Genomic DNA, 22,517 nt, shown 5'->3' with positions numbered 1-22,517 from the left:
ACTCTCCTAGTCACATGCAGGCTCTTCTCCATGCCAGCCTCTCGAAAGGGTACAAACCACGTCCATGCCATCCTCAATCACATGAAAGACTTCAGAAACTCATTTCTGCTGTTCGGAACCAAAGCAGATGGAGTTCAACAGTAAATAATGGTTTGCCTTCCCATCTTTTACTCACTAGAGCTGCTCCTTGAACAGGTACCCTTCGCACTATACAGGATTAAAATCTGAACATCAGTTGTGGAAATCTGCAACGGGAGCAGAGAAGCGACAGAGCGGTTCTGCTGGTTGAAGCTTTTCCCAGCTGGCCCTTTCCAGCAGCACTGATTGTGCTTCCGGGGGCTGAGAACCAGATGGAGGTAAAAATCAACGCAACAGGAAAACTTTGAAACAGTCTAAAGCACCAGTTTGAATGAGTCACAGCCCTTCTCTGAGAGAAAAAAAAACAAACCAAAACAACACTTGCAATCCGTTGGGAGGCAAAACAGCCCTTGCTCATTATGTCTAATCCAGCCCTGAAAGGCAGGAAAACAAATACTCAGCCTTGGCAAACCCAGCCTGCAGCTCCGGATGCCAAGGGAGGGCTGGTTTCAGGCCAGACATCCACTCTCACAAGGAGCTCTAATGACAAGAACCAACACAAGGCAGCAAGGACAAGAAGAAAATCCAGTGGATGAAGGTGCTCTCACAGCAGGGACTTGCTGATCCCCTCCTCTTGTGTCCGGGGTAAGAACGCCTGTGTCTGCACTGGAGACAGGCATTTCCACCTGAACTCAGTGCAGGGCTCTGGTGTTCAGAAGAACAGACTAAGCTGAGCTCCTCCCCAGGCCCAGGCACTGAGTCTGGGGGATTCATTTCCCCCTGTAGAAACTCCCAGCTGGCATGACTGTGCAAACCATGCCCAGCGTTTGCTAACAGAGACCATCTTCCCAGAAAAGCCCTTTTCCTTGCATCACTTCCAGCCCTTCCCAGTGCAGTGCAAGACGCTTCAACGTTACAGATAGTTCAGAGCTTGCTGATGTTGCTGTTCTTTTTCTCCTCAAGTCCACAGGCAGCTTAAACCTATTTAAATAAGAGCATGGATCTACTATATCATCAAAAATATTTCCCCAAGAGATGTACACAAACATAGGGACTGTGATGTTTTACCATTGATGGTATTCCCATAATTATACAAATAGCTGGAGTACAGATATCTAAAAATAATCCTAATGTGGGGGTTTGCCTGATTATTAAATGGACTCCAAAGACTTTGCTGCTGGTAGGAAATTCTAGGCAGAGGTTGAACTTGAAACTTGTCTGGGATGCTGCACAGACAATATTTTATTTGGTGCCGGTAGTTTCCAGTTTAAAATACCAAATTTTATAATGCTGCTAAATTATACACCTCCTGGAGAATGCAAGTGCAAGGACTCCAACCTTTGAGAAAGTCCAATTGCTTGAATATGTAGCATGAGGCCAAGGACATGCAGGTTGCATTTTTATAAACCTGACCATTTCTTAAAGCTGCTTTTAAAAATTCGCAGTAAAACAAGATAGGAAGCAAGGCAATGATCAGAATACTAAGAAGAAAACCGCATAGATGTGCCTGCACGCATATGCACGAAAAACCTGACAACAGGACAAAGAGGAAAAGTTGGTGATGTCAACGACATCACCAACACCACACAATGGAGGAAAAAACCAAAAAACCCACATTCTAGAAGATGCTTACAATTAGAAGTAATCTCTAATGACAAACTGATTAAAAATGAACACTGAGGACTGAAAACTGTCATATCATCATTTGAATTAAGTTCCAGATCCTCCTACACGCCTTTTAAATGTAGTAGTTTGACAGGGTGGCCCAATTCAGCAGGTTCAATATTTAATTTAAAACTTTCAATCTGATGGAGAGATGAGTCATTTCCAAAAGAAACCAACTATTATAAAATTGAATGGATATCAAGCATTTAAAATGCAGCAGTGTCAGAAAGACTGTAGATAATTTTTACAGCCAATATTAATTCACCAAGACAATAATTTTGCGTAACTTATTGCAGAAGGAAATGATCTCAGCTTGCCACATAAAAGATTTTTCCCAATCCACACTTTTCTCGGTTATATAAAAAGCAGTGAAATGTTAGTTCAGAGGAGCACTAAAGGCTTCTAGCCACGATCCTGATGCAGAAACTGAGACAACAGTTTATTTTACTTTCTTCTCCTTTATTTTTTGTTCTTACTTTGATCCTCATTTCTACATCTGACACAAAATGAAACCCCTCCATTCCTCCTTTCTCTCTGTCAACCCCCTGTTTCTTCCCAATCGCATCTACCTGCGGCCAGCCCAGTTTCACCACTCTCCCCATTTCATTTATCTCTGTGGATGATGAGAACAGCAAGAATAGTGGAAACTGAAAAAACCCAAGCAAGCAGAACAACTCCATTCTACTGCTGCTCCTCCAAAGAAGGTCAAGATTAAGGCCTGGGTGACTTTGATCTATCAAAAACCTAACACTGACTCTAGAGATGAAGCTCCTTTGCACTCTCAGCTCTACCCTGTTGTTGCTTTTTCTACTGCGTTACCAGTTAAACCACACAGCCCTGCTGAAGGTCTAGGAGCAAAGAATATATAAATATAAGGTATAAATAGTTACATTTAAAACATCACTTGCATGTGGGAGTGCAGCAATGGCCACAAACGCTTTCGTGACCAGCGCACTTCAGAAACACATCCACACTCCCCTTCACCAAGCCCCTACATTGCCACGGCTTGTTCCTTACCAGCAGAGGCTGTGAGTAGAGCTCCAGCTGTGCCCTGTAAATGATGTCCTCCAGCACCTCCTGACCAAGGTCCCACTGACCATTGTAGCTAAAAAGTAAAGAAAGAGATTTATCTTTCATATTTTATGAACTCAAACTTGTCTTTTTTTCTGCCCAAATGCAGCTCTTCACTTATTTCTTCCATAGAAAGTTCATCAACTGTATGTAGACTCCAGCCCCTTCACTGTTTTAAAAGTGTAGATGAAGCATTTTTTTATTAATCTTGTTGATATCACAAAAAGTTGCTTCCTGTCCCTTCAAAGCAAGAGAAATTTGATGCCATAATCAGGACAAACTTGAAGAGTAAAAACAGAGGCCAAGATGTACAGGTTAGCACTACTCAGTAGAACTGCATTTCCATCAGAAATGGACTTTTGCTACTGATGTTCACGAGCTCTGCGTTTCATCAGATTATCTGGGCATCCAAGCTCATTACGCTTGGTGGTAACAGAAACTTGGGAAAAGATGAAGCCAGCAGCCTTACTCTCTTCAGAACCTACTGCTGGCTCTTCAGCACCTCATTCAATGCTGACAAAGGTATTTTCATATTATCAGTTGGCTGAGCGAGCTGGAAATACACCAATTGAGTTACCAACTTGTGTTATGAGTTTAACTCTTATTTAATCATAAAACAACTCGCAGTTATATTTGAATTCATGTGAAACCAAACGTTCCGCTTGGTACAGAAAAGCCGTCAACTTACATGGCGTAGTATACACCTGTGAGCAGCTGCACCATGAAGTCCGGGTCTAACACCACCCTCCCACAGGGCTCTTTCCAGCGCTTCTCGTGCTGCCGCGGAAACCCGCTCACACACAGCCTGAGGAAAACACAAAACGGTAACCCCACAAACAGCTTCATATCACTGAGATTTTGGTTTTTCTCCTTTTCAAAATTCATTTTTCAAAGTAGAAGTACACAGCGTGGAACGTTCTTACGTTGCTCTCCAACCACTACAGCGGTTTTATAACAATGCCTTGCGATGTGGTTTTGCTGATCTTCCAGTGTTATTCCCATTAACTCCATGGGTTTTTTTCAAATCAGAACCAGCTTCCAAAGAATGAGGGTGAAAAGATGTTCTTGACTGCCAAGCACCACACGTAGGAGACTAAGCCGAAAATTCGGTAACTGAAACCACCTTTCTTTAAAGGAAACATTTCAGTGGTATAGAAGAGAAATACGTCATGTCCCATATGATGACAGCACGCAGCCACTTTCTGCCTAAAGCCAGATAACACAGATACGGCATTCTTAAGAATTGCTCTCAGCTGCCTTCTAAAAAACTACTGACCCTTGGAAAAGGACCTGCCTGCCCATATACTGCATAGCATTGAGTCTTCATAAAAAACAGAATAATCGATCCATAACTTTAATATCTGAACCTTCATCATGGAAGCAATACACAGCCACTAATACATAACAACTGCTGCGCTGTTTCAAAAGCAACTAAAAAAATCCCTAGACTATAAAGTGCCATCTCTCTTTGCTACCCAAAGAACAGACTGAATTTCCAGATGCAGGAAAATTCAATATATTTGGCAAATTTAGCATAGCCCTAACTCAGGAGAGGATGATGGGAACATACCAAGAATTAAAGCAGTGCCATCATGGGAAAGACACAGGCTTTAATCTTAACTGTGTGTGTGTTACTATGGAATATCTGCTGTTAGAAGCTGGTCTGGTCCTTTGCTACATAATCAAATTGCAGATCATGCTTTTCTTTCACGGAAGTATTACGCTGAAGCAAACGAGCTAAATCAGAAAACCACTTCAAGAGGCTCCTCTGTTTGGGGGTAGCAAGAGAGAGAATTTATCTCATTTTAGGTAAAAACGCTGGTAAAAAACAGCATATGGAAATAACAGATATACTTAAGGTTTTTCAGAACAAAAAGCAGTGATCTTTGCCAACCAGATCCTTCTAAGAGTATTCAAGTAGAAGGTTATTTCAAGGGCATGTAGAAGAGTTGGAGAAATCACAATATTGGATTCTCCAGAAAGTTGTTAGGATGTTATTATCAGAGAAAAAAAACAAAGAAGGCAAAAGAAAAAAGGCAAAAATAACCTCAAACACACCCGAACAGACCACTAAACCCCAGACTATTGTGCAAGCACTTCATATAAACCACCCTGAGAAGCAAGACATTACTATTCGGAAGCAGAGGAAACCGGTGATATTCCGCACAGGATTTTTAAGGTGACCATACTGAAAAAGGTCTGAAAGATACGTAAATCCAAAAAACGCCAATCAGTCTAAGTAGCTTCCACTCATTTTCACCCAAAATCACCTTTTTTTTTTCTTTCAAAATAACAGAAAGCTACAGAACTAGAAGGAAAGCCCTCACAGTGGTAAGATAATCCATGTGTTTTATCTGTGTGCAAGCGCAGCTTCCAATTTCCAATTAAGCTGTAAGACCAAGCGTTAAATATTTTAAATTATCAAATGCAACAGGTAGTTTGGCTTTTTTTCTGGATGACTATTTAGAAGTCTAGATGCACCCTGCAAGGCTATTTTTTCAAAGGCAAGTGTCTCACCTGGATCCCATCCTGCACAGCGCCTGGTAAGAAGAGGCAGGCATATAGACAATAGCGGAATTGTAGCACAACATGAGAAAGCTCAGCACCTCAAACCTGAAAAGAGACAAGAGCAAAACCTTCAACGGTCCAAATTCTTAACGCAAAAGTTCTACAACTCAGTCTCAAAAAATGCCTCACGGGAAAAAGTATCAGAAATAAACATTCAAATCCTGAGATCTTCTTTCATTATAATTCACCAACTTGAAACAGGCTATTAAAGGTTCGGTTTTAAACACTTGAAGTTATTATTACTGAAAGCCATTAGCATACGCAGGACCTATGGAGGAAACGGTATACGGCATATGACGGTATACGGTATATGACACCAAGTTGGGAGGGAGTGTCGACCTGCTGGAAGGCAGAAGGGCTCTGCAAAGGGATCTGGATAGACTGGAAAAATGGGCTGATTCCAACGGGATGAAGTTCAATAAAGCCAAGTGCCGGGTGCTGCACTTTGGTCACAACAACCCCCTGCAGCGCTACAGGCTGGGCGCAGAGTGGCTGGAGAGCAGTCAGACAGAAAGGGACCTGGGGGTACTAATTGACAGGAAGCTCAACATGAGCCAACAGTGTGCCCAGGTGGCCAAGAAGGCCAACAGTATCCTGTCCTGTATCAAAAATAGCGTGGTCAGCAGGACAAGGGAAGTGATCCTTCCCCTGTACTCTGCATTGGTGAGGCCACACCTGGAGTATTGTGTTCAGTTCTGGGCCCCTCAGTTCAGGAAAGACATTGAAGTGCTGGAGCGGGTCCAGAGAAGAGCAACAAGACTGGTGAAGGGACTTGAACATAAGACCTATGAGGAGAGGCTGAGGGAGCTGGGCTTGTTTAGTCTGGAGAAGAGGAGGCTTAGAGGTGAGCTCAGCACTCTCTAGAACTACCTGAAGGGAAGTTATAGCCAGGTGGGGACTGGTCTCTTCTCCCAGGCAGTCAGCAATAGGACAAGGGGGCATGGGCTTAAACTCTACCAGGGGAAATTTAGGCTGGATATTAGAAAGAAATTCTTTACAGAGAGAGTGGTCAGGCATTGGAATGGCTGCCCAGGGAGGTGCTGGACTCGCCGTCCCTAGAGGTTTTTAAACTGAGATTGGACATGGCACTTAGTGCCATGATCTAGTCAATGGGCTGGAGTTGGACCAAGGGTTGGACTCAATGATCTCTGAGGTCTTTTCCAACCCAGTCGATTCTGTGATTCTGTGATTTGGTAAAGGTTCTAGAACTGGACAAGTCTCCAACGCATTGCAAATGATAGGATCCGTTTTTCCAGAGCTGGTGTTAGCCATGGTAAAGCTGGCAGGCGCCACAACAGCAGGGCTTGCTCTCTCAGCCCTACTTCTGTCTGTCCACCCAGCACCATTCCCCTTCTCCCGTGGAAAACGCAGTCCCAGCCGCAGAGCCCAATTTTGTGAATTCTGTGACACTTCCAGGAAAATTTGAGCTGCCAGACACGAACCCAAAGACATTCCTGATGGACGCGGAAACGGCAGAGAAGTTACTCTCTTCTAAATTAACTAATAGAAGAACATACACAGTTGGAGCGAACGACAAAAATACTATACCTCAAGATGACCAAGACTTTTCCCTAGATTTATTTCCAAGCACTTAAGGCTGAGAAAGGACTGAACACATCATATATTTGGTGTTGATGTTTAAAGACTTGTTGTGTGCCCACAGTGAAGCACCTCTCGTGCTAGAATCCACCCACGTACCGGTTCTGTGCTGTGAAGGTTTCTCTCTGCGGGTGCAGATCGCTGTAAACCACCCTGATGAGATCGTGCTGACACAGAGCTCCTTCAGTTAACGCCATGGATCCAATCGTGGAGGGCTGGCAGCGGGGAGGAGGATGGAAGGAGCAGGGAGAAATCAATAAGTAAAAGGTCTATGAAAGCATTAAACTTCCTAACCACCCAAGCTAAGAGACACACTTGTCTTGTAATGCGCAAAACTGAAGTCTATTCCAGAACGCAGTAAATCTAGAGATGTTACCTAATGTCATTATTGTAATCAGCTTCCACACTTACAAGCAATACAGCAGGTGAGGGCAATTTGCAACTTTGATTCTTACATATCCATTTACAGTAAGTTTGCCCTAATTGCAAGACCTTTTGTACAGCAACAGTAGAGAAAGAAAAACATGTTTTCAAGTTCCAACTGTATTAAGGAGGAGTGAGAAGAAGGAAGACTACATTTATGCTAACACCTAAGAGGCAAAGAGCCACAGATGCAATTACAACTCGACCAACCTCCATTCAAAATGGGCACTGAGGCAAAGATTTTTCAACATTTACATTCCTTTTCTCCTACTAATGCTACTGAATTCAACTGCACCAATTGCAAGCTATTGACATTGAAAACTTCCTGCAACAAAATGCATCTAAAACGGGCTGTTGCATCAAAGGGATCCAGTTCTCACTCCTCTAATAGATCCAATTCTAATTTACCACAGCAGCTCTCTTACCTCATGATATATTGAGGGTTTAGATAATGAAGGGATGGTAAAAGATAAAACTTTGTTGTTTCCATCTTTGTCAGCAATTTCCTGCATTAAAAGAAAACAAAACCAAAACTCAAACACAAGTAAGGACTTGGAATCATTTTCAACTTTCAGAAGGCATTTAACAACCAAAAAGTTAGAAGTCCTGATCTGACAAGACTATGAACACCCCAAGGTCTCCGTGCATACACTCCATACATATTTAAGAAGCAGGAAAGACCTCTACCACAGGTCATTTGCAGAATCAGTCTGCAACGCTTAAACACAGCATGGGCCCCTTCATTCAGTGTGATTTCATCAAAACCAAAACAGCACAAAAAGCTTTTCTAGCCCATCTTTACATTGGAATATTCATTTCTAATAGAACTGCACAGTGGAGCGAGACTAAAAGATGCCCAAAAGATACAGGCACATGAGGGCTGATGAGTCACGGGCTGCCAGTGGTCACGGTGATAAACGCACCCAGAGGAAAGGGGAAATCAAGGGGACGGGCAAAGTTTCCTCGGGCATTCTGGCAGTAAGAACCGCACGGAATGTTTTCTCAAAAGCCTTTCCAACTGGTCAGATTTTACAGTTGCTAGGCTACTGCATAAGCAAACCCAGCAGTTTTTAAAGCAAATATGCTAAGAGCAATTACATAAGACTATAGCAAAAAGGAGTGTAAAATCCTGCCTTTTCACTCTGTACAGCAAATTTCCAAACAGTGAGTTCTAGACATTCCAGCTGATGTGCAAACTCAGTCCAAGGCAGCACAGTACTCGCAGTAGGCTTTAGGAATCACAACGGGAGGACAGCTGATAGAATTCAGCAGAATGGAGAGGACTGATCCTTGCTTAAGTATTGAGAAAATAACTTCACTCCTCCAGCATATGTGCAGAAATATATCAACAATTTAATCAAAGAAAAAGAATAGTGGGAGCTACTGTCCATTTTGAGGCCTCTGTCTTCCTGAATTTGGAGAGAACGAGTAAACTACTGTCCTTAAAAAATATGAATCACCAACACGACTTTCAAAAGGAACCACAAAAGGACCTCGATGAGAAAACAGCTGACAAACACACTACTTCAACCCAGCAAACAATACCAAAAACCAGCAGGCAGCTTCCAATATTTTTTCATTCAGAATAAATCTAAAATAACTGGATCTTCCAGTTGTGAGAGCTACAGACACATAATAAGAATATTTCTTTTTAAGAATCGGTTTGACTGTTCCGTATCTCCTCACATGTAGGAACATAATGCACAGTTTAAAAGAGGGCTCTATTATGATAGCAGAGAGAAGGATGATGTTTCAGTATAATTAATAAGTTTTAAAGTCCTGTTACACAGAAATACCCACCAAAGAATGCCTGTCTTGGCAGTATTGCTAAATTTATTGAACGGACTCATAACACTACAAGAGTAAATGTCTCCAGGCTAAGGTAAGGATATAAAAAAGTACTTTTATATCCAACAGTCAAACTTAATCATCCGCTGTTACTTTTACCTATTCTTAAAATGACAGTTCCACTGCAGACAACTGCCTGCCTCAAACGCACACGTGCGTATCCAAGTGCGAGCACACAGAGCGGTTTCGGCTGCAAATCACCCTTAAAAAGGCACATTCAGAGGAAGGAGAGACTGACCAAGCATACTGGCCTGACAGAAAGTTGTATTTTTCAACATTACTTTATTTCCTTACGAACACAAGTATATAACAGTTCAGGAATGCCCATGAGGTGATCCTGTCTTAGTTAAAATGTTTGTCCCAAAAGATTACTATGAAGTACATTTTTGAAAACACGTTCTTACTAAACCTTCATCACATTATGCTTTTCTCCAGATTAAATATGTCGTCACGTAAGCGTATTATCATTTTAAATATGCCGTTTCAATCATCTACTTTATTCCTGGCGGTCAGTGACGCAAACCCACCCCACTCACCAGGTTGTAAATGCCGAGCAGCAGCGCCTCGATGCAGCCGTTGCTCTGCCTGTCCCTGCTGGCCGTCAGCCGCAGATACACCCAGATCAGCTCCGGCAAGAACTGCAGCGTGAACCTCTTGAGCCGAACTTCAGAACTACGGTAAAGTTCAAAGAGCTGGTGGCAAACAGGCTCCAGGAGCTGTGGAAAGGCAAAAAGGCTAATTAATGAAATACTGTGAAACTGCATCTGGAATATTGTGTCCAGTTGTGTCCCCTCAGTTCCAGCAGGACAGGGAACTGCTGGAGAGAGTCCAGCGCAGCCACCAAGATGCTGAAGGGAGTGGAGCATCTCCCGTGTGAGGAAAGGCTGAGGGAGCTGGGGCTCTGGAGCTGGACAAGAGGAGACTGAGGGGGGACTCATTCATGGGGATCAATATGGAAAGGGGGAGTGTCAGGAGGATGGAGCCAGGCTCTTCTCGGTGACAACCAGTGACAGGACAAGGGGCAGTGGGTGCAAACTGGAACACAGGAGGTTCCACTTAAATTTGAGAAGAAACTTGTTCCTGGTGAGGGTGGCAGAGCCTGGCCCAGGCTGCCCAGGGGGGTTGTGGAGTCTCCTTCTGTGCAGACATTCCAACCCGCCTGGACACCTTCCTGTGTAACCTCATCTGGGTGTTCCTGCTCCATGGGGGGATTGCACTGGATGAGCTTTCCAGGTCCCTTCCAACCCCTCACATTCTGGGATGCTGTGATTCTTTAAGAAGGGAGAATGACATAGAAAATAGAGAGGCTGTATCATGCAGCCACTGCAGCCAGTAAAAATGACATTTCTTGGGGGCAAGAAAGGGAATGAATGCAAACGGTACATACGTTCCTGTAAGAACAGACCGGAGGGGTGCTGGGTCTCAGCACAGCAAGTCTTGGCCTCCCTGCAGCCCGAGCTTTAGGAACTGTCACTATGAGATTTGCTTTGTATTCAGGTACTAATTCAAGATATATGACAGACACGAGGCTTGAACTACGTGCATCATAAAACCTTAATGGTGCAGCTGTGAGCTTAAAAGAGTACAAAGGTTAAAGTTTAGCTGCTACTGACAAGTCTATTGACAGAAATATGAATGAATTTCTTACCTACAGCTTTTTAGTCTCAAATCCAACCAGTGTGCATTTGCTCATTACAATACAAACTGATGTTTCCAGCTTGAGCTGCCCTTGGGTTTCAATACAAGAACCAAAAAAGGCCCTTATCAAGTCAGTGTGATATAAGCCTAAGAAAAACCTGCCATTTTTAGAGTCTGCAATGCCAAACCAATAGTTCAGATGCATCCACAGAACTGTTAATGAACCAGAAGAAAAGAACCATGTCAAACTCTGTCCCCCTTTCCCATGACTCATCAGGTTTTTAATAACAAAGTCAAAAACAACCAAAAAAATCCAAGAGGAATTTTGGTAAGGTCTCTGACCAATATCTAGTATTGCATTCTAAGAAATGGGATGATCTGCCCTAAGGAAAATACTGATGGGCTTCAACGTCCCAAAAGAGGGAGGCATCCCTGTAACCTAAAGTGTCTGTATTCACATAGAAAAGTCACAGAGTCAGAAGAGAGAGGCCAAAATCTTGAATAAGTCTTCTTTCGAACTGTACATGCTTAATGCAGCTCTCCAATATATACACAATAATATTAAACATTATACATCTAATTTTTTAGAGTAATAAAAACCATACATTGGGCCAACGCAATCGCAGCTGAGACAAAAAGGCAGAATATCAGTGCAGAGCAGAAGAGCAGATAAGACACATATGACTCATATATGACTCCGCTTTCGGTACACACACGTTCCCAGGGACATGCAGCTCAGGACTTTGAGAGCATGTTTCACGGACTTGGATGCATTCTTCTTTCATTCGTCTATTCATCAGAATGTTAAGCACCCAGAATTTCCTGTGGAATTCTCTTTTGCTGTGCCTTGGTGTGAACCATCCATCCTTACAAAACTCTGAAGAAGTGCCTTGCTATCATCCCTACAAGCGATTAGCGTGAACCTTTGATAAACGCGCAACGCCGTACATCTGCGTGACTGTACAACTTCACATCCACATATTTAGACTTACATATTGTACTCCGGTATATCCCATACACGAAACATGAATTTGACAGGATTTTCCACTGAGATAGCCGCGTTCTGACAGCATCACCCAAGAAAGGGTGAACCCATTCCTTTCATTCCGAACACGCGCTGTTCCGCTCGGCGAAGCATACCATTTTTTCAAGCCGCGGATTACATAAGCCAGAATGTGACATCCACGTAACCCAAAACTTTGCTCGTGGACAAATCTCTCCTTCTCCAAGGCTGTGCTCTCAGTCCCTTGTGTAACGCGGCTTCTGCTGGGCAGGCTCGTGACTCTGAGGGAACAGGCTGGGTTTGCAGGAGAAACACACCCAGGGAGGGAAGGAACCCCACACCGACAACGCTGAATCCAGTCGTTTGCAGAACGCAGGTTTTTAAAAGCCACGTACGTCAAATAAGTCGAACATATATTATCTGGCATATTTATTCCAGTATTTCATATATAATTCCAGTATTTCATATATATAGCACTTTATATTCAAAAGATACATAAGTGGATTCTTTCTTAATTAATATTTACTTAGTAAGAACTCCTATCTCAAAGTGACACTAATTACTAAACCATCTGCTACAGCAAATGTTCAAATCCTCAGAGACAGAACTATATCCTTGTTTTACGAAAGGCCTACTGCATTTCGGATGTTCAAACAAAAACGTGGGTAATAACTAATTCGGAGATGACTGAATAAGCTTGTAGGCTTGCTTTTAAAGAAAAGAAGAGCAAGAAGCTAGCGTAAAGAAGAAATCTCTGGAAACAACAAATACAAGCATATCTGCAAGGAGATAACAGGTGCAAGCAAAGCCAAGAAAGTAGATATATACAGCAGCACCGCTATGAATAACACTTCATCAGATTAGAGATGACAGCAGCCCAAAGCTGTTTCCTATTCAAAGTTAGCCAGTTTAATCCAAGTTCCATTAAAAACAGCGGAAAAGAATAATTTAGTTCAGCTAAAGTCAGATGAGACTCAACCAGAGCAGTTACTGAGTTTACTCCACTTTATTTCAAATGAAATTTTTACAAAATTAGTCTTTTATGTGAACTCATGCTCCCTAGAAAGTTCCAAGCGATATCCAGGCACGGGTGCTGCACGCACGTCAACACTCCTCATTTCTATTAGTTGTCATATCAGTTGTACCTGAACAACTGCAAATCACCGGGGTGAAAACCTCAAAGCTGGTTGTAGCAACTGCTGTCGTGCTTTTGGTGCGTTCGGAGGTTTAGGCCCGCAAGGAAAAGCTGCCACCATGAAGATGCTACAACTAATGTTTTCAAAGGCATCCAAGTTTTTCCTATCAAAGCACAGAACAATTGTCTCTCACCTGGAAACACAACGCTTGACACTATAAGAAGGAATAAAGGTATTCCTTGCACCCTCATTGTCTGGCTTTTTGGAGAACCGGCCTCTTCCCATTAATTCTCTGAATATAAATACTGAGAAGACATTGGAGGAAGTGGGTGCATGAACTCACACACACTTCAATTCCAAAGACCCTTCAGTCCAAAGTCAAAGGAAACTGAGTAGCACAGCAGCCAGCCAAAAAACCCAAAGGAAAACATCTCTTGGAACTGTATCTTTTCTGACAGACTAAAAACCGACATTAAAAGAGCTTTGCTGTTGGCATGAACAGCAACTGGCATCACAATTACAAACAACATTTTTACTGGCTTAAGCAACAATGATCTAATTTGCAGTTCATTCTCACACCCCACAGAGATGCAGACTCATCGCACTAAGGAAGATGATGAAGAGCTTCAATTTGGCTTATTTTACAAGTTTGCCAAATCTTCAGACCCTTACCTTGAAGTTAAATGTAATGCATTATAAAATGCATGACAAAGATTGGAAAAGCTTGTCTTCTTGAAGAATTCAATTGTGGTAGAAAACAGTGTGCTCACTTTAGGCTTAACTATAACAGAACAGCTGAAATTAGTTATTATTTGAGAAGTCTGGACAGTGCTTGGCATTGCAAAGGTGATCTCATCTTGTTTCAAGGCTGAGCTTTCCAAGTTAAACCTAAGTGGCCCCACATGAATAGTCAACATTTCCATTTCAGTACTGCATTAATTAAAAATCCATAGAGCATTTGTATCTACAACCACAAACCAATGCCCAAAATCAAAAAACTATCTAAAAAAACAATACTTCAAAAGCACTTTTCTTTAGAATTCAAATATTATGCAAAAAAAGTCAACACATTATTCAGTTAAATAAGCTCTTTATGAGCAATATCACTCTCTACTCGTCATGCAACTTTCTGTTCCAGTCACTATCTTCTCCATAGTCAAAAAGTCGAGGGGTTTCCTGAAGGATAAAGAGTAACAACTGTATTGAACTGCACAGTTCATGGACAAACACCTCGGTTGGTTGGTTGGTTCCATGGTGGTACCAGGTTAAGTCAATAATCCTGGTCTTCGCAAGCTACAATGACGTGATTCTGGATAAATTCATGTTTGCCGTGAGCAGTTTGCCCCTTTCAGGCAGTTTTAAAAACAGGACAACTGCATGCTTAAGCTGTACTAAAACAAAATTACTTGTCCATCAAGTTTAAGAATCCAACCAGTACATTTTTATAACCGTCTATCACATATGCTTTATCTTCATAAGCAATATCAGCTATCCTTCTAACAAATCATGCCCTACAAAGCATATTTTAAAAACCTCTCGCTTCGAGCCAAATATTAGCACAGAATTATGCAAAGTAATGAATTGACTCACAGGCAAATAAGTCTGGAAGAAGCGCAACACGGAAACACATACTGCCTCAGCAAGCACAACCTGAACTTCATCATCCCGGAGCCTGCGGTCGCTTATCTTACACTTGATACCAGAATCAAGACCAAACAACAACCGCAGCTCCAAAGAGTAATATTTGACAAGCGTCAGTGTGCAATAACATAGGATTACCGTCACTCCCTTAAGAAGATACTCCTTTTGCAAATCTGCATCGTTAAAACAAAATACATCAAATGCTTATTCTCAAAGCAAAGCAAAGCTGTTGCATTTTTCCAAGTGCACACACACACAAATGCAACAAATACAATAGCAGCAAGCTTCAGGTTGGAGAGAGACTAATGGCAGCTTCAGTACAAAGAAAAAGGTCACTCTGCAAGTTATTTGTAACACTGAAATGAAGTTGACAGCTATGATGCATGAGCATTATGCAATCTCCTTTAGGCTCAACCAAGCATTCAGCTTCCTGAAGCGGCTGAGCTGCGCTCAGGAAAATAAAGAACTTCCTTGCCGTGTACACTTGCCATTGAATTTATTAATATACAGGAGATCACAGATGATAAATCAAATATTTTGAAGTAGTTTATCTAAAGTAGCTCACACAGCAGAGAACGGTACGCTTGCACAATTAATTCAGAAGTTATATTTCACACGCTTGCCCAGAAATGCTCATAGCAGAAGCCAATGAATAAAAAGCTGAGTTTAACGTCATTTGCAAAATGAATTATGTACAAGCACAAGCTATGTTTTCATTGTGCGTATTTATAAATTTTAGGGCCCTGATTCTGCTCTTGTTTACAGCAGTGTAAACCAAATTACACACACATCATACTACTATAAGCACAAGAAGATCTGGTTATTTTAATAGGATTTAATAAATGGATTCCGTCACTGTAATAAGCCACCAGGTGAGAAGCACACTGGTCTGACTGAGTTACACCATACAGCCTGCTCTGTTCTGACTGAAAGGTGCTTTCTGGGGGAAAAAAAACAATAAACCTCATGCCAAACCAAGTGTAAGAGTAGCTGCAGCAAGTAAAATCTAGCGGAAAGCTTCAACTGTATTTCTGGGAGCAGATGAGGTTGTATCTTACCAGAAAGGCATTAAAGTAACTGTCAAAAAACCGGAGTAAAAACAGGGATGATACCCATGTTAGACTACATTAGAAAGAACTGAACAACCTTCCTCTTCACGTCTCAGTTACTCTAGTTTTAGTTGTAGAAGATATTAAGTATGTGAACAAAAATCTTTTTAAAAGTCTCCTACCTCATTATTTGGGTCTTGAATGACCTTATAAAGAGCTGGTACCAGTGGTTTTTTTCTGTGCAATGTAGCTGCATAGCTGGAAATTTGTGTTTCAGGTAATGCCTAAAGAAAAAAAAACAAAAAGCGTTACCCCGATAAATCAATGCTTCCAAGTATTAAAAGATCTCCACAAAAGGATTCAGTCTTGTCCCCAAAAATCAAGAAAAATGCCTGAAGTTCAGTACATTTTCAGACTTGTAACCTAGTTCATTGAGTGCAAGTTCCGTATGAACAGCATTTGGTGCACATACCAACTTTCAGGGTTAAATCCAAAAGCAGTTCCAGATTTATCTTTCATAAAAACATTTGCTCCAGCTTGATACAAGGACTCTCTTTCTTGATATCCTGTGTTTAACAGGCACTTTTCAACGTTTTCACCAAATCCCCTCGAATTCTTTCAGAGGTGGGGATAATCTAGCACAAGCATAGAGAGCCTGGAGTCCCCCCAAGCAACCAGGCCTGGGGATTTTGCATCCTTGGCTCCCAACTAATTTCCAACAACAGCATAGAATGACTTATTGTGTATCATCCATGATGTGAGAAATTGCTAATTACACAGTATCACAGTATGTTTGGGATTGGAAGGGACCTGGAAAGCTCATCCAGTCCAATCCCCCTGCTGGAGCAGGAACACCCAGATGAGGTTACACAGGAAGGTGTCCAGGCGGGTTGGAATGTCTGCAGAGAAGGAGACTCCACAACCTCCCTGGGCAGCCTGGGCCAGGCTCTGCCACCCTCACCAGGAACAAGTTTCTTCTCAAATTTAAGTGGAACCTCTTGTGTTCCAGCTTGATCCCATTACCCCTTGTCCTATCACTGTTTGCCACCGAGAAGAGCCTGGCTCCATCCTCATGGCACTCACCCTTTATATATTTATAAACATTAACAAGGTCACCCCTCAGTCTCCTCCAAACTGAAGAGCCTCAGCTCCCTCAGCCTTTCTTCATAAGGGAGGTGCTCCACTCCCTTCATCATCTTCGTTGCCCTACGCTGGACTCTCTCCAGCAGTTCCCTGTCCTTCTTGAACTGAGGGGCCCAGAACTGGACACAATATTCCAGATGTGGTCTCACCAGGGCGGAGTAGAGGGGCAGGAGAACCTCTCTTGATCTACTGACCACCCCCCTTCTAATACACCCCAGGTACCATTGGCCTTCCTGGCCACAAGGGCACAGTGCTGGCTCATGGTCATCCTGTTGTCCCCAGGACCCCCAGGTCCCTTTCCCCTACACTGCTCTCTAATATGTAATTTCCCAACCTATACTGGAACCTGGGGTTGTTCCTGCCCAGATGACAGACTCTGCACTTGCCCTTGTTATATTTGTTAAATTTTCCCCCACCCAACTCTCCAGCCTGTCCAGGTCTCTGGATGGCAGCACAGCCTCTGGCGTGTCAGCCGCTCCATTCCCTCATCTAAATTCTTCATTTTCATTTCGTATCAGTCATCACATCCAATTTCTTGTTTATGCGTTACCCTGTATTTCACTCAGCATGATTATCAACATGCAAAAAAGCTTAAAAATCCTACAGTTCTTCATGACAAACCAATTTTATGCAGATCATAGGGAAAAAAATCCAGCCAAATATTTTTCTTTAATATTTTGTAAAACTCCAAACATTTCTACTCATTTTTTTTAAATGAAAAGTTGCCAAATAAGAAATTTGGGCAGTGTTATCAAGCTGTTACTTAAATTCTATCAGCCTGATCCACACAGAAATACATGCTTTAAAAAAACGTTGCTATAGCAGTGTTCTGCTCTGCAGTCATAAACAATATGCATTGTGTATTAGGTACCAGCTGGCTCATTTACATAGACCTTCACATGCTTCGTGCATTTTAACAAGTTGAAAGATCAAGTAGTAAGTATTTAAAATGTTACGTATTGGACCATTAAAGAAATCGACGTGTTGCATAAAGCCAGAGGCAGAGCTACCATTCATCTTCTCAGCTCACCTTGAATTCTGACAGCCATTCTTCCACGACGCCTCGTTCTGATCCCAGCATTTTCTTCCTTCTTTTGCTTCCCTCTTACCTGAGAGAAGAAAATAGAAATTAAATGTGTTCTGACAGCAAAACTTAGTTTTATAAAATCCTACCGCAATGAAAAGCTGTTGGCATATTTTCAGGAGAACTATGTAACCTCAAACCACAGGAAAAGTTGCATTTTGGACAACTGGTCCCATTTTCTAACAATGATTAAACTGTTCTGTTTAGACTTTTAGTCCAAAGTACTTCACATCAATGGGGAGGAGGAAAAAGAAGGATTCGGTGCTCCAGGCCAAATTGTACATTATTTAAGACAAACACATCACCCCATTCTTGCTCCCTTACCAAATATAGTACAAACAAAAGACAAGTGGAACAAAGTAAAGAGCATCATGGAACAAATAATGTGAGACCTTGGAATGACAGCTCCAGGTCCAGCTCCAAGTAAAACAGTTTCATAAAACCAGTCATTAGAAAACCTAATAAGCAAACTTAACTCCTTAAGCTTTGCTCTTCAAGAGTTTGGAGACTTCTTGTTCAAACGGCAAGATTTAGTTCTTCTAAAAACATGTTGGAATTCTCAGAAACAAAAATTCACAAGGACAACTGTTGCTATATTCCATTTTATATACAACAGTCATTCTAACATCTTTTGAGTTCTCACAAATGTAATTCTCAAGGCAATAGCAGGAATGTTTAAAACACAAGGATTAGACACCTGTACTTGATGCTTAAAAAGCAACAAGGGTCATTTTGTCTCTCTGTGTGACCTTAGAACAGGTTGGCAACACCTGGAAGTCATTAAGGTCCCAGACAATTTAAATCTGATGAAGTGAAATGAAGCTGTAGCCTAATACTAGAGAATAAAACCAGGGAACAGTGACCTCAAAAGTAATGGATGAAGGAGAGAGTAAAATGTAAGAGGTAGACATACGCAGACAGTTAATGTTTCATCAAAGGTTTATTCTTGACAGGCTAACAGGTTAACAGCTACCTGAACAGAAACAAGCAACAGAAAACCTGTGAAGGGACATGGTACCTCAAGAGATACTTTGGTCAATCTTTCTTTCCTCTCTTTTTTTAAGTTGATACTGCTATATAACAATTCTATGCAATGAAGCTGTCACACACTGTCATATTTCTTTACCACATTTTTCCTAAAAACACACAACAGCTTCAAAGCCCTTTTTTTCCTAATATTATTTCCTTCAATACAATCAACTATTTCTGAAGTTCTTTTAGCCTTAGCCCAGGATGGGGGAAAGAAAGAAACACTTTCACAAGCAGATGAAAACAAGCTGAAGAATGCAACAAGCATCTTTAATCCCACAAACCCTTATGCTCGTCAACTTCATACAAGCGTCAATAATATATGAAGTGCTACTATTTGCAGATTTTGTCGTAAAATTTTTAAGGAAATGGCAGGTAAACATGAAGTGAATTATTGGCTTTTTACAATTTTCTTTTGGATGTGTTTTGAAAATATAAAATGACACAACTAAGGAGATCTCTGCAGACAAAGGATTCCACAGACATCCTTTTCGACAGGCGGGGAAACAGACAGGGACCAGTCCGCAGAATGAGATGGGGGGAGAAGCGAACTTAAAACACCGCAGGACACGCTACAAAAGTTGAGATTTAATTCACTTTGCCTGGGAAAAACAACAACCACCACCAAACACCAACATACACACACACAAAGACAGGCAAACCCAACATTTTTCTACAGAAAGTGTAACGTTTACCTCTTTAAAGAAGTCAGTTTTCTAAAGGAGGAAGAGGAGGAGGAATGCAGCAGTTTTTCAACCTGAGATGCATTTGTCAAGCCTTCAAGTGCTGCCCCTTTTGCTGAAAGGTGAAAAGAAACTCTGATGATCACAAAGTAAGGTGAAATATAGTAAAGCAAGCCGTAATGTATATATTTTTTGACCTTAAAATGTGAAGTTTATCAAATCCACTAAAGCACATCTGGGTCCTTCAGTAACAAAGCAATCTGTCATTCAATTTGCTTGTCACCTGCATGGCAAACTCCGATGTACTCACAGTCCCCAGGAACAGAAAACTGAAGCACTTTCTTACAGAGAACAGTGCAAGAAAGATGCAAGAGGAAAGGAAACGGTAGGTACTTTTATAAAAAGTGGGCTGGATCAATACTTTACCTTTGGAGAACATATACTTCTGAAATCGAATATATTAAAGGCTCTTCCTTACTCTCACTGCTCTTAATACATATTCCTCACAAAGCCAAAATTGCTAACTGATCACATACATATTTTTAAACACACACAGGAGAACCAAAAGACAAATTTATGTATTTAAGTTCTTATCAGTTGCCTCTTGTCATTATCAGGCATGCATCTCCAAGACAGAATATCAGGTCTACGAGCGGATTCAGGACTTATAGAAGTTTCCCGAGTGTTATAACACAACATGGTAGAAATAACCTTTACATCCCAACACGGTATCTGATATCCACTGCTCTCCAGATATACCATGGGGTCCCAAACAGCTCCCAGCTATTACACTTGCTGCCTGTAGGTTCAGTTGTACCTACCCCACTGTCCCAAGTATCAAAACCAAAGATACAAACCCAGGAATTATGCTTAAAAACAAATCCCCCTTCTCTTTACTCCCCAGCAATATGTATGAAACCACAACACATCTCCAACAAGAAAGCAAAACAGGTATTTGATAAAGCTCACTGAGCACCAAATACTACTATGTATTTTAAGTATATTAAGTCGTATATATTGTGTTGCTTGCCCAACAATTCAGAGCAAGACCACAAGGAGAAGATTAAGCAAGCTAATTGTTGCAGAAATAAGGAAACGCACAAGGTTATCAAGAAACACATGAATCAGGCCAGGAAAAACGTGGTAGCTCAGAGAATACTGCAAACAAGTGAAACCAATGAACTGAATAATCAGCAATTCTCCTAAGTCAGGATTTAGCTTGACATATCTAAAGAAATGACAAAACCACCAAGAGTCGCAAGAATGATTCAAATGCCTTCCTGCAAACGCCATGGAGATCCCAATGTTGCTGCTACACTAAGTCACAAATGCCAAGTACACTGTTGCTTTGTGTGGTTGCTTATATAAATACAACTAGTTGTTCTGACACTTCCAGAATGTTTTTGATGGGGTGTACATTAAAGACCAATAATATGAAGTATAGCCCAGGAGGAAAAGTACCTTATCTTGCTTTGCTTATGTGGCTTTGAAAGGATGTACGCATATAGCTCTGCTATATCAACACAGAAGCAGCCCACTGGTAGGGAACAGACTGCCTTAGCTTATGGAATTACTGCCTATACTGCTTCTCATAGAACTTGTTTAGAAACTGCTTATATGTATACAGAACTCACTCAGCATAAGTCAGTGTGCTCAGCATAACTTCTGCAAGCTGTGAACCTCTGAACTTTCTGCTTTGTTAAGTAGAAAGGCTTCAGAGTCTCCGAGCTGGAAGACCTGGGAGCTGCGGCCCTGGAGATAAGTGAAGGGCCAGAACGGGTCCGACAGAAGATGGACCAGAAGAATGTTTTGGCCATTACCAAGAACTTGTTTTCTCCAGCTGTGGGTGCAAAATAACAACTGAATGTCAAAACTTTACTTGCCGGCCCACCTGACAACAATGCAGAGATGCAATGGAGAACAGGGAGACCCCAGCTGTGCATTCTGCAACTGGCTTCGAGTGCCGCTCAGTGCTGGGGGCTTGGACTGGGGGGCGTCATTGCCCCAGGTTTGTGCTGCTGAGGGTCCCTCCTCAGGAGGCACCAGCTCGAGCTGCTCTGTGCTGGGCCTTGGTAAATCATTTATTTCAAAAGAACTGGAATCCATGCCTGAGTCTCTGTTGCAGGAAACCTGGGGAAAAGGAACTTCCTTAACACTCACACCTATTTCAGCTACAATTACTAGACGGAGTTTAGGACAAATCATCTTTCCCTTTCAAATTATCGGCCTGGATATTAAAACATTTGTAAGGACTAGTCCAGAGAGGCAAGACAGTGAGGCCACAGAGTCACAGTGCTGCTCACCCCCAGCTCTTCTGGACCTTTGGGGGCCAGGGGGAGGGGAAAAAAAAATTATATATATATATATATATATATATATATATATATATATAAAATTTATTTATCTCAAGCACCATGTGGGTGTGTCTCTAAAATAAACTGGTTCAACTGCATTAAGTCTCGTGCATATTTATTCCGAGTTGAAGCAGCCTGAACTAAAAGTATTGAATTTCACTTCCAGAGTGTTCATGTTTCTTCCAAAGCAAACAAAATACAGGGAATGTAAAAAGATTTCTCATGTTTATTTTATAAAGACCTCATTATTTTTTTCTACTATGTTTCAAAAGATCTAATAATGTGTAGGAGCCATAATAACAGAAATTTAGTTATTACTAACTGTAATAATTAAATGTACTAAAATGAAAATTAAGTTACCAAGAGACTGAAATACCATGAGATTATGTTAGATTCCCATTTTAAAGATACCTTTCCTATAATTCACCATTCTCTATATTAATGTCTGAAAATATCAGTCTGAAATAAAACATATTACAGTAATATACCATCAGAACAATGAAAC

General features: G+C 41.5%; 1 protein-coding gene across 11 annotated transcripts in view; it reads right to left on the bottom strand.

Annotated features, from left to right (window-relative positions):
* The window catches only part of HYCC2 (hyccin PI4KA lipid kinase complex subunit 2), a 51,601-nt gene that overhangs the window by 14,113 nt on the left and 14,971 nt on the right, over nucleotides 1-22,517 (bottom strand). For 7 of the 11 annotated variants that reach the window (XM_065069522.1, XM_065069529.1, XM_065069521.1 and 4 more), the window contains 9 exons: nucleotides 19,671-19,773; nucleotides 17,893-17,971; nucleotides 15,902-16,003; nucleotides 9,789-9,968; nucleotides 7,830-7,910; nucleotides 7,081-7,196; nucleotides 5,332-5,427; nucleotides 3,503-3,619; nucleotides 2,761-2,848 (listed from right to left, as the gene is read on the bottom strand). In XM_065069522.1, coding sequence (XP_064925594.1) covers nucleotides 2,761-2,848; nucleotides 3,503-3,619; nucleotides 5,332-5,427; nucleotides 7,081-7,196; nucleotides 7,830-7,910; nucleotides 9,789-9,968; nucleotides 15,902-16,003; nucleotides 17,893-17,943 — 831 coding nt within the window. In that variant the 5' untranslated portion in view covers nucleotides 17,944-17,971; nucleotides 19,671-19,773. The remainder of the gene's footprint in view (nucleotides 1-2,760; nucleotides 2,849-3,502; nucleotides 3,620-5,331; nucleotides 5,428-7,080; nucleotides 7,197-7,829; nucleotides 7,911-9,788; nucleotides 9,969-15,901; nucleotides 16,004-17,892; nucleotides 17,972-19,670; nucleotides 19,774-22,517) is intronic. The other 4 variants (XM_065069527.1, XM_065069531.1, XM_065069526.1 and 1 more) reach the window with 1 other exon arrangement.

The sequence above is a fragment of the Columba livia genome, chromosome 7 (assembly GCF_036013475.1).
Source record: "Columba livia isolate bColLiv1 breed racing homer chromosome 7, bColLiv1.pat.W.v2, whole genome shotgun sequence".
In the NCBI taxonomy this organism is placed as follows: domain Eukaryota; kingdom Metazoa; phylum Chordata; class Aves; order Columbiformes; family Columbidae; genus Columba; species Columba livia.
Note: the sequence above shows the minus strand (reverse complement) of the source record. Positions and strands in the feature narration are given on the sequence as shown.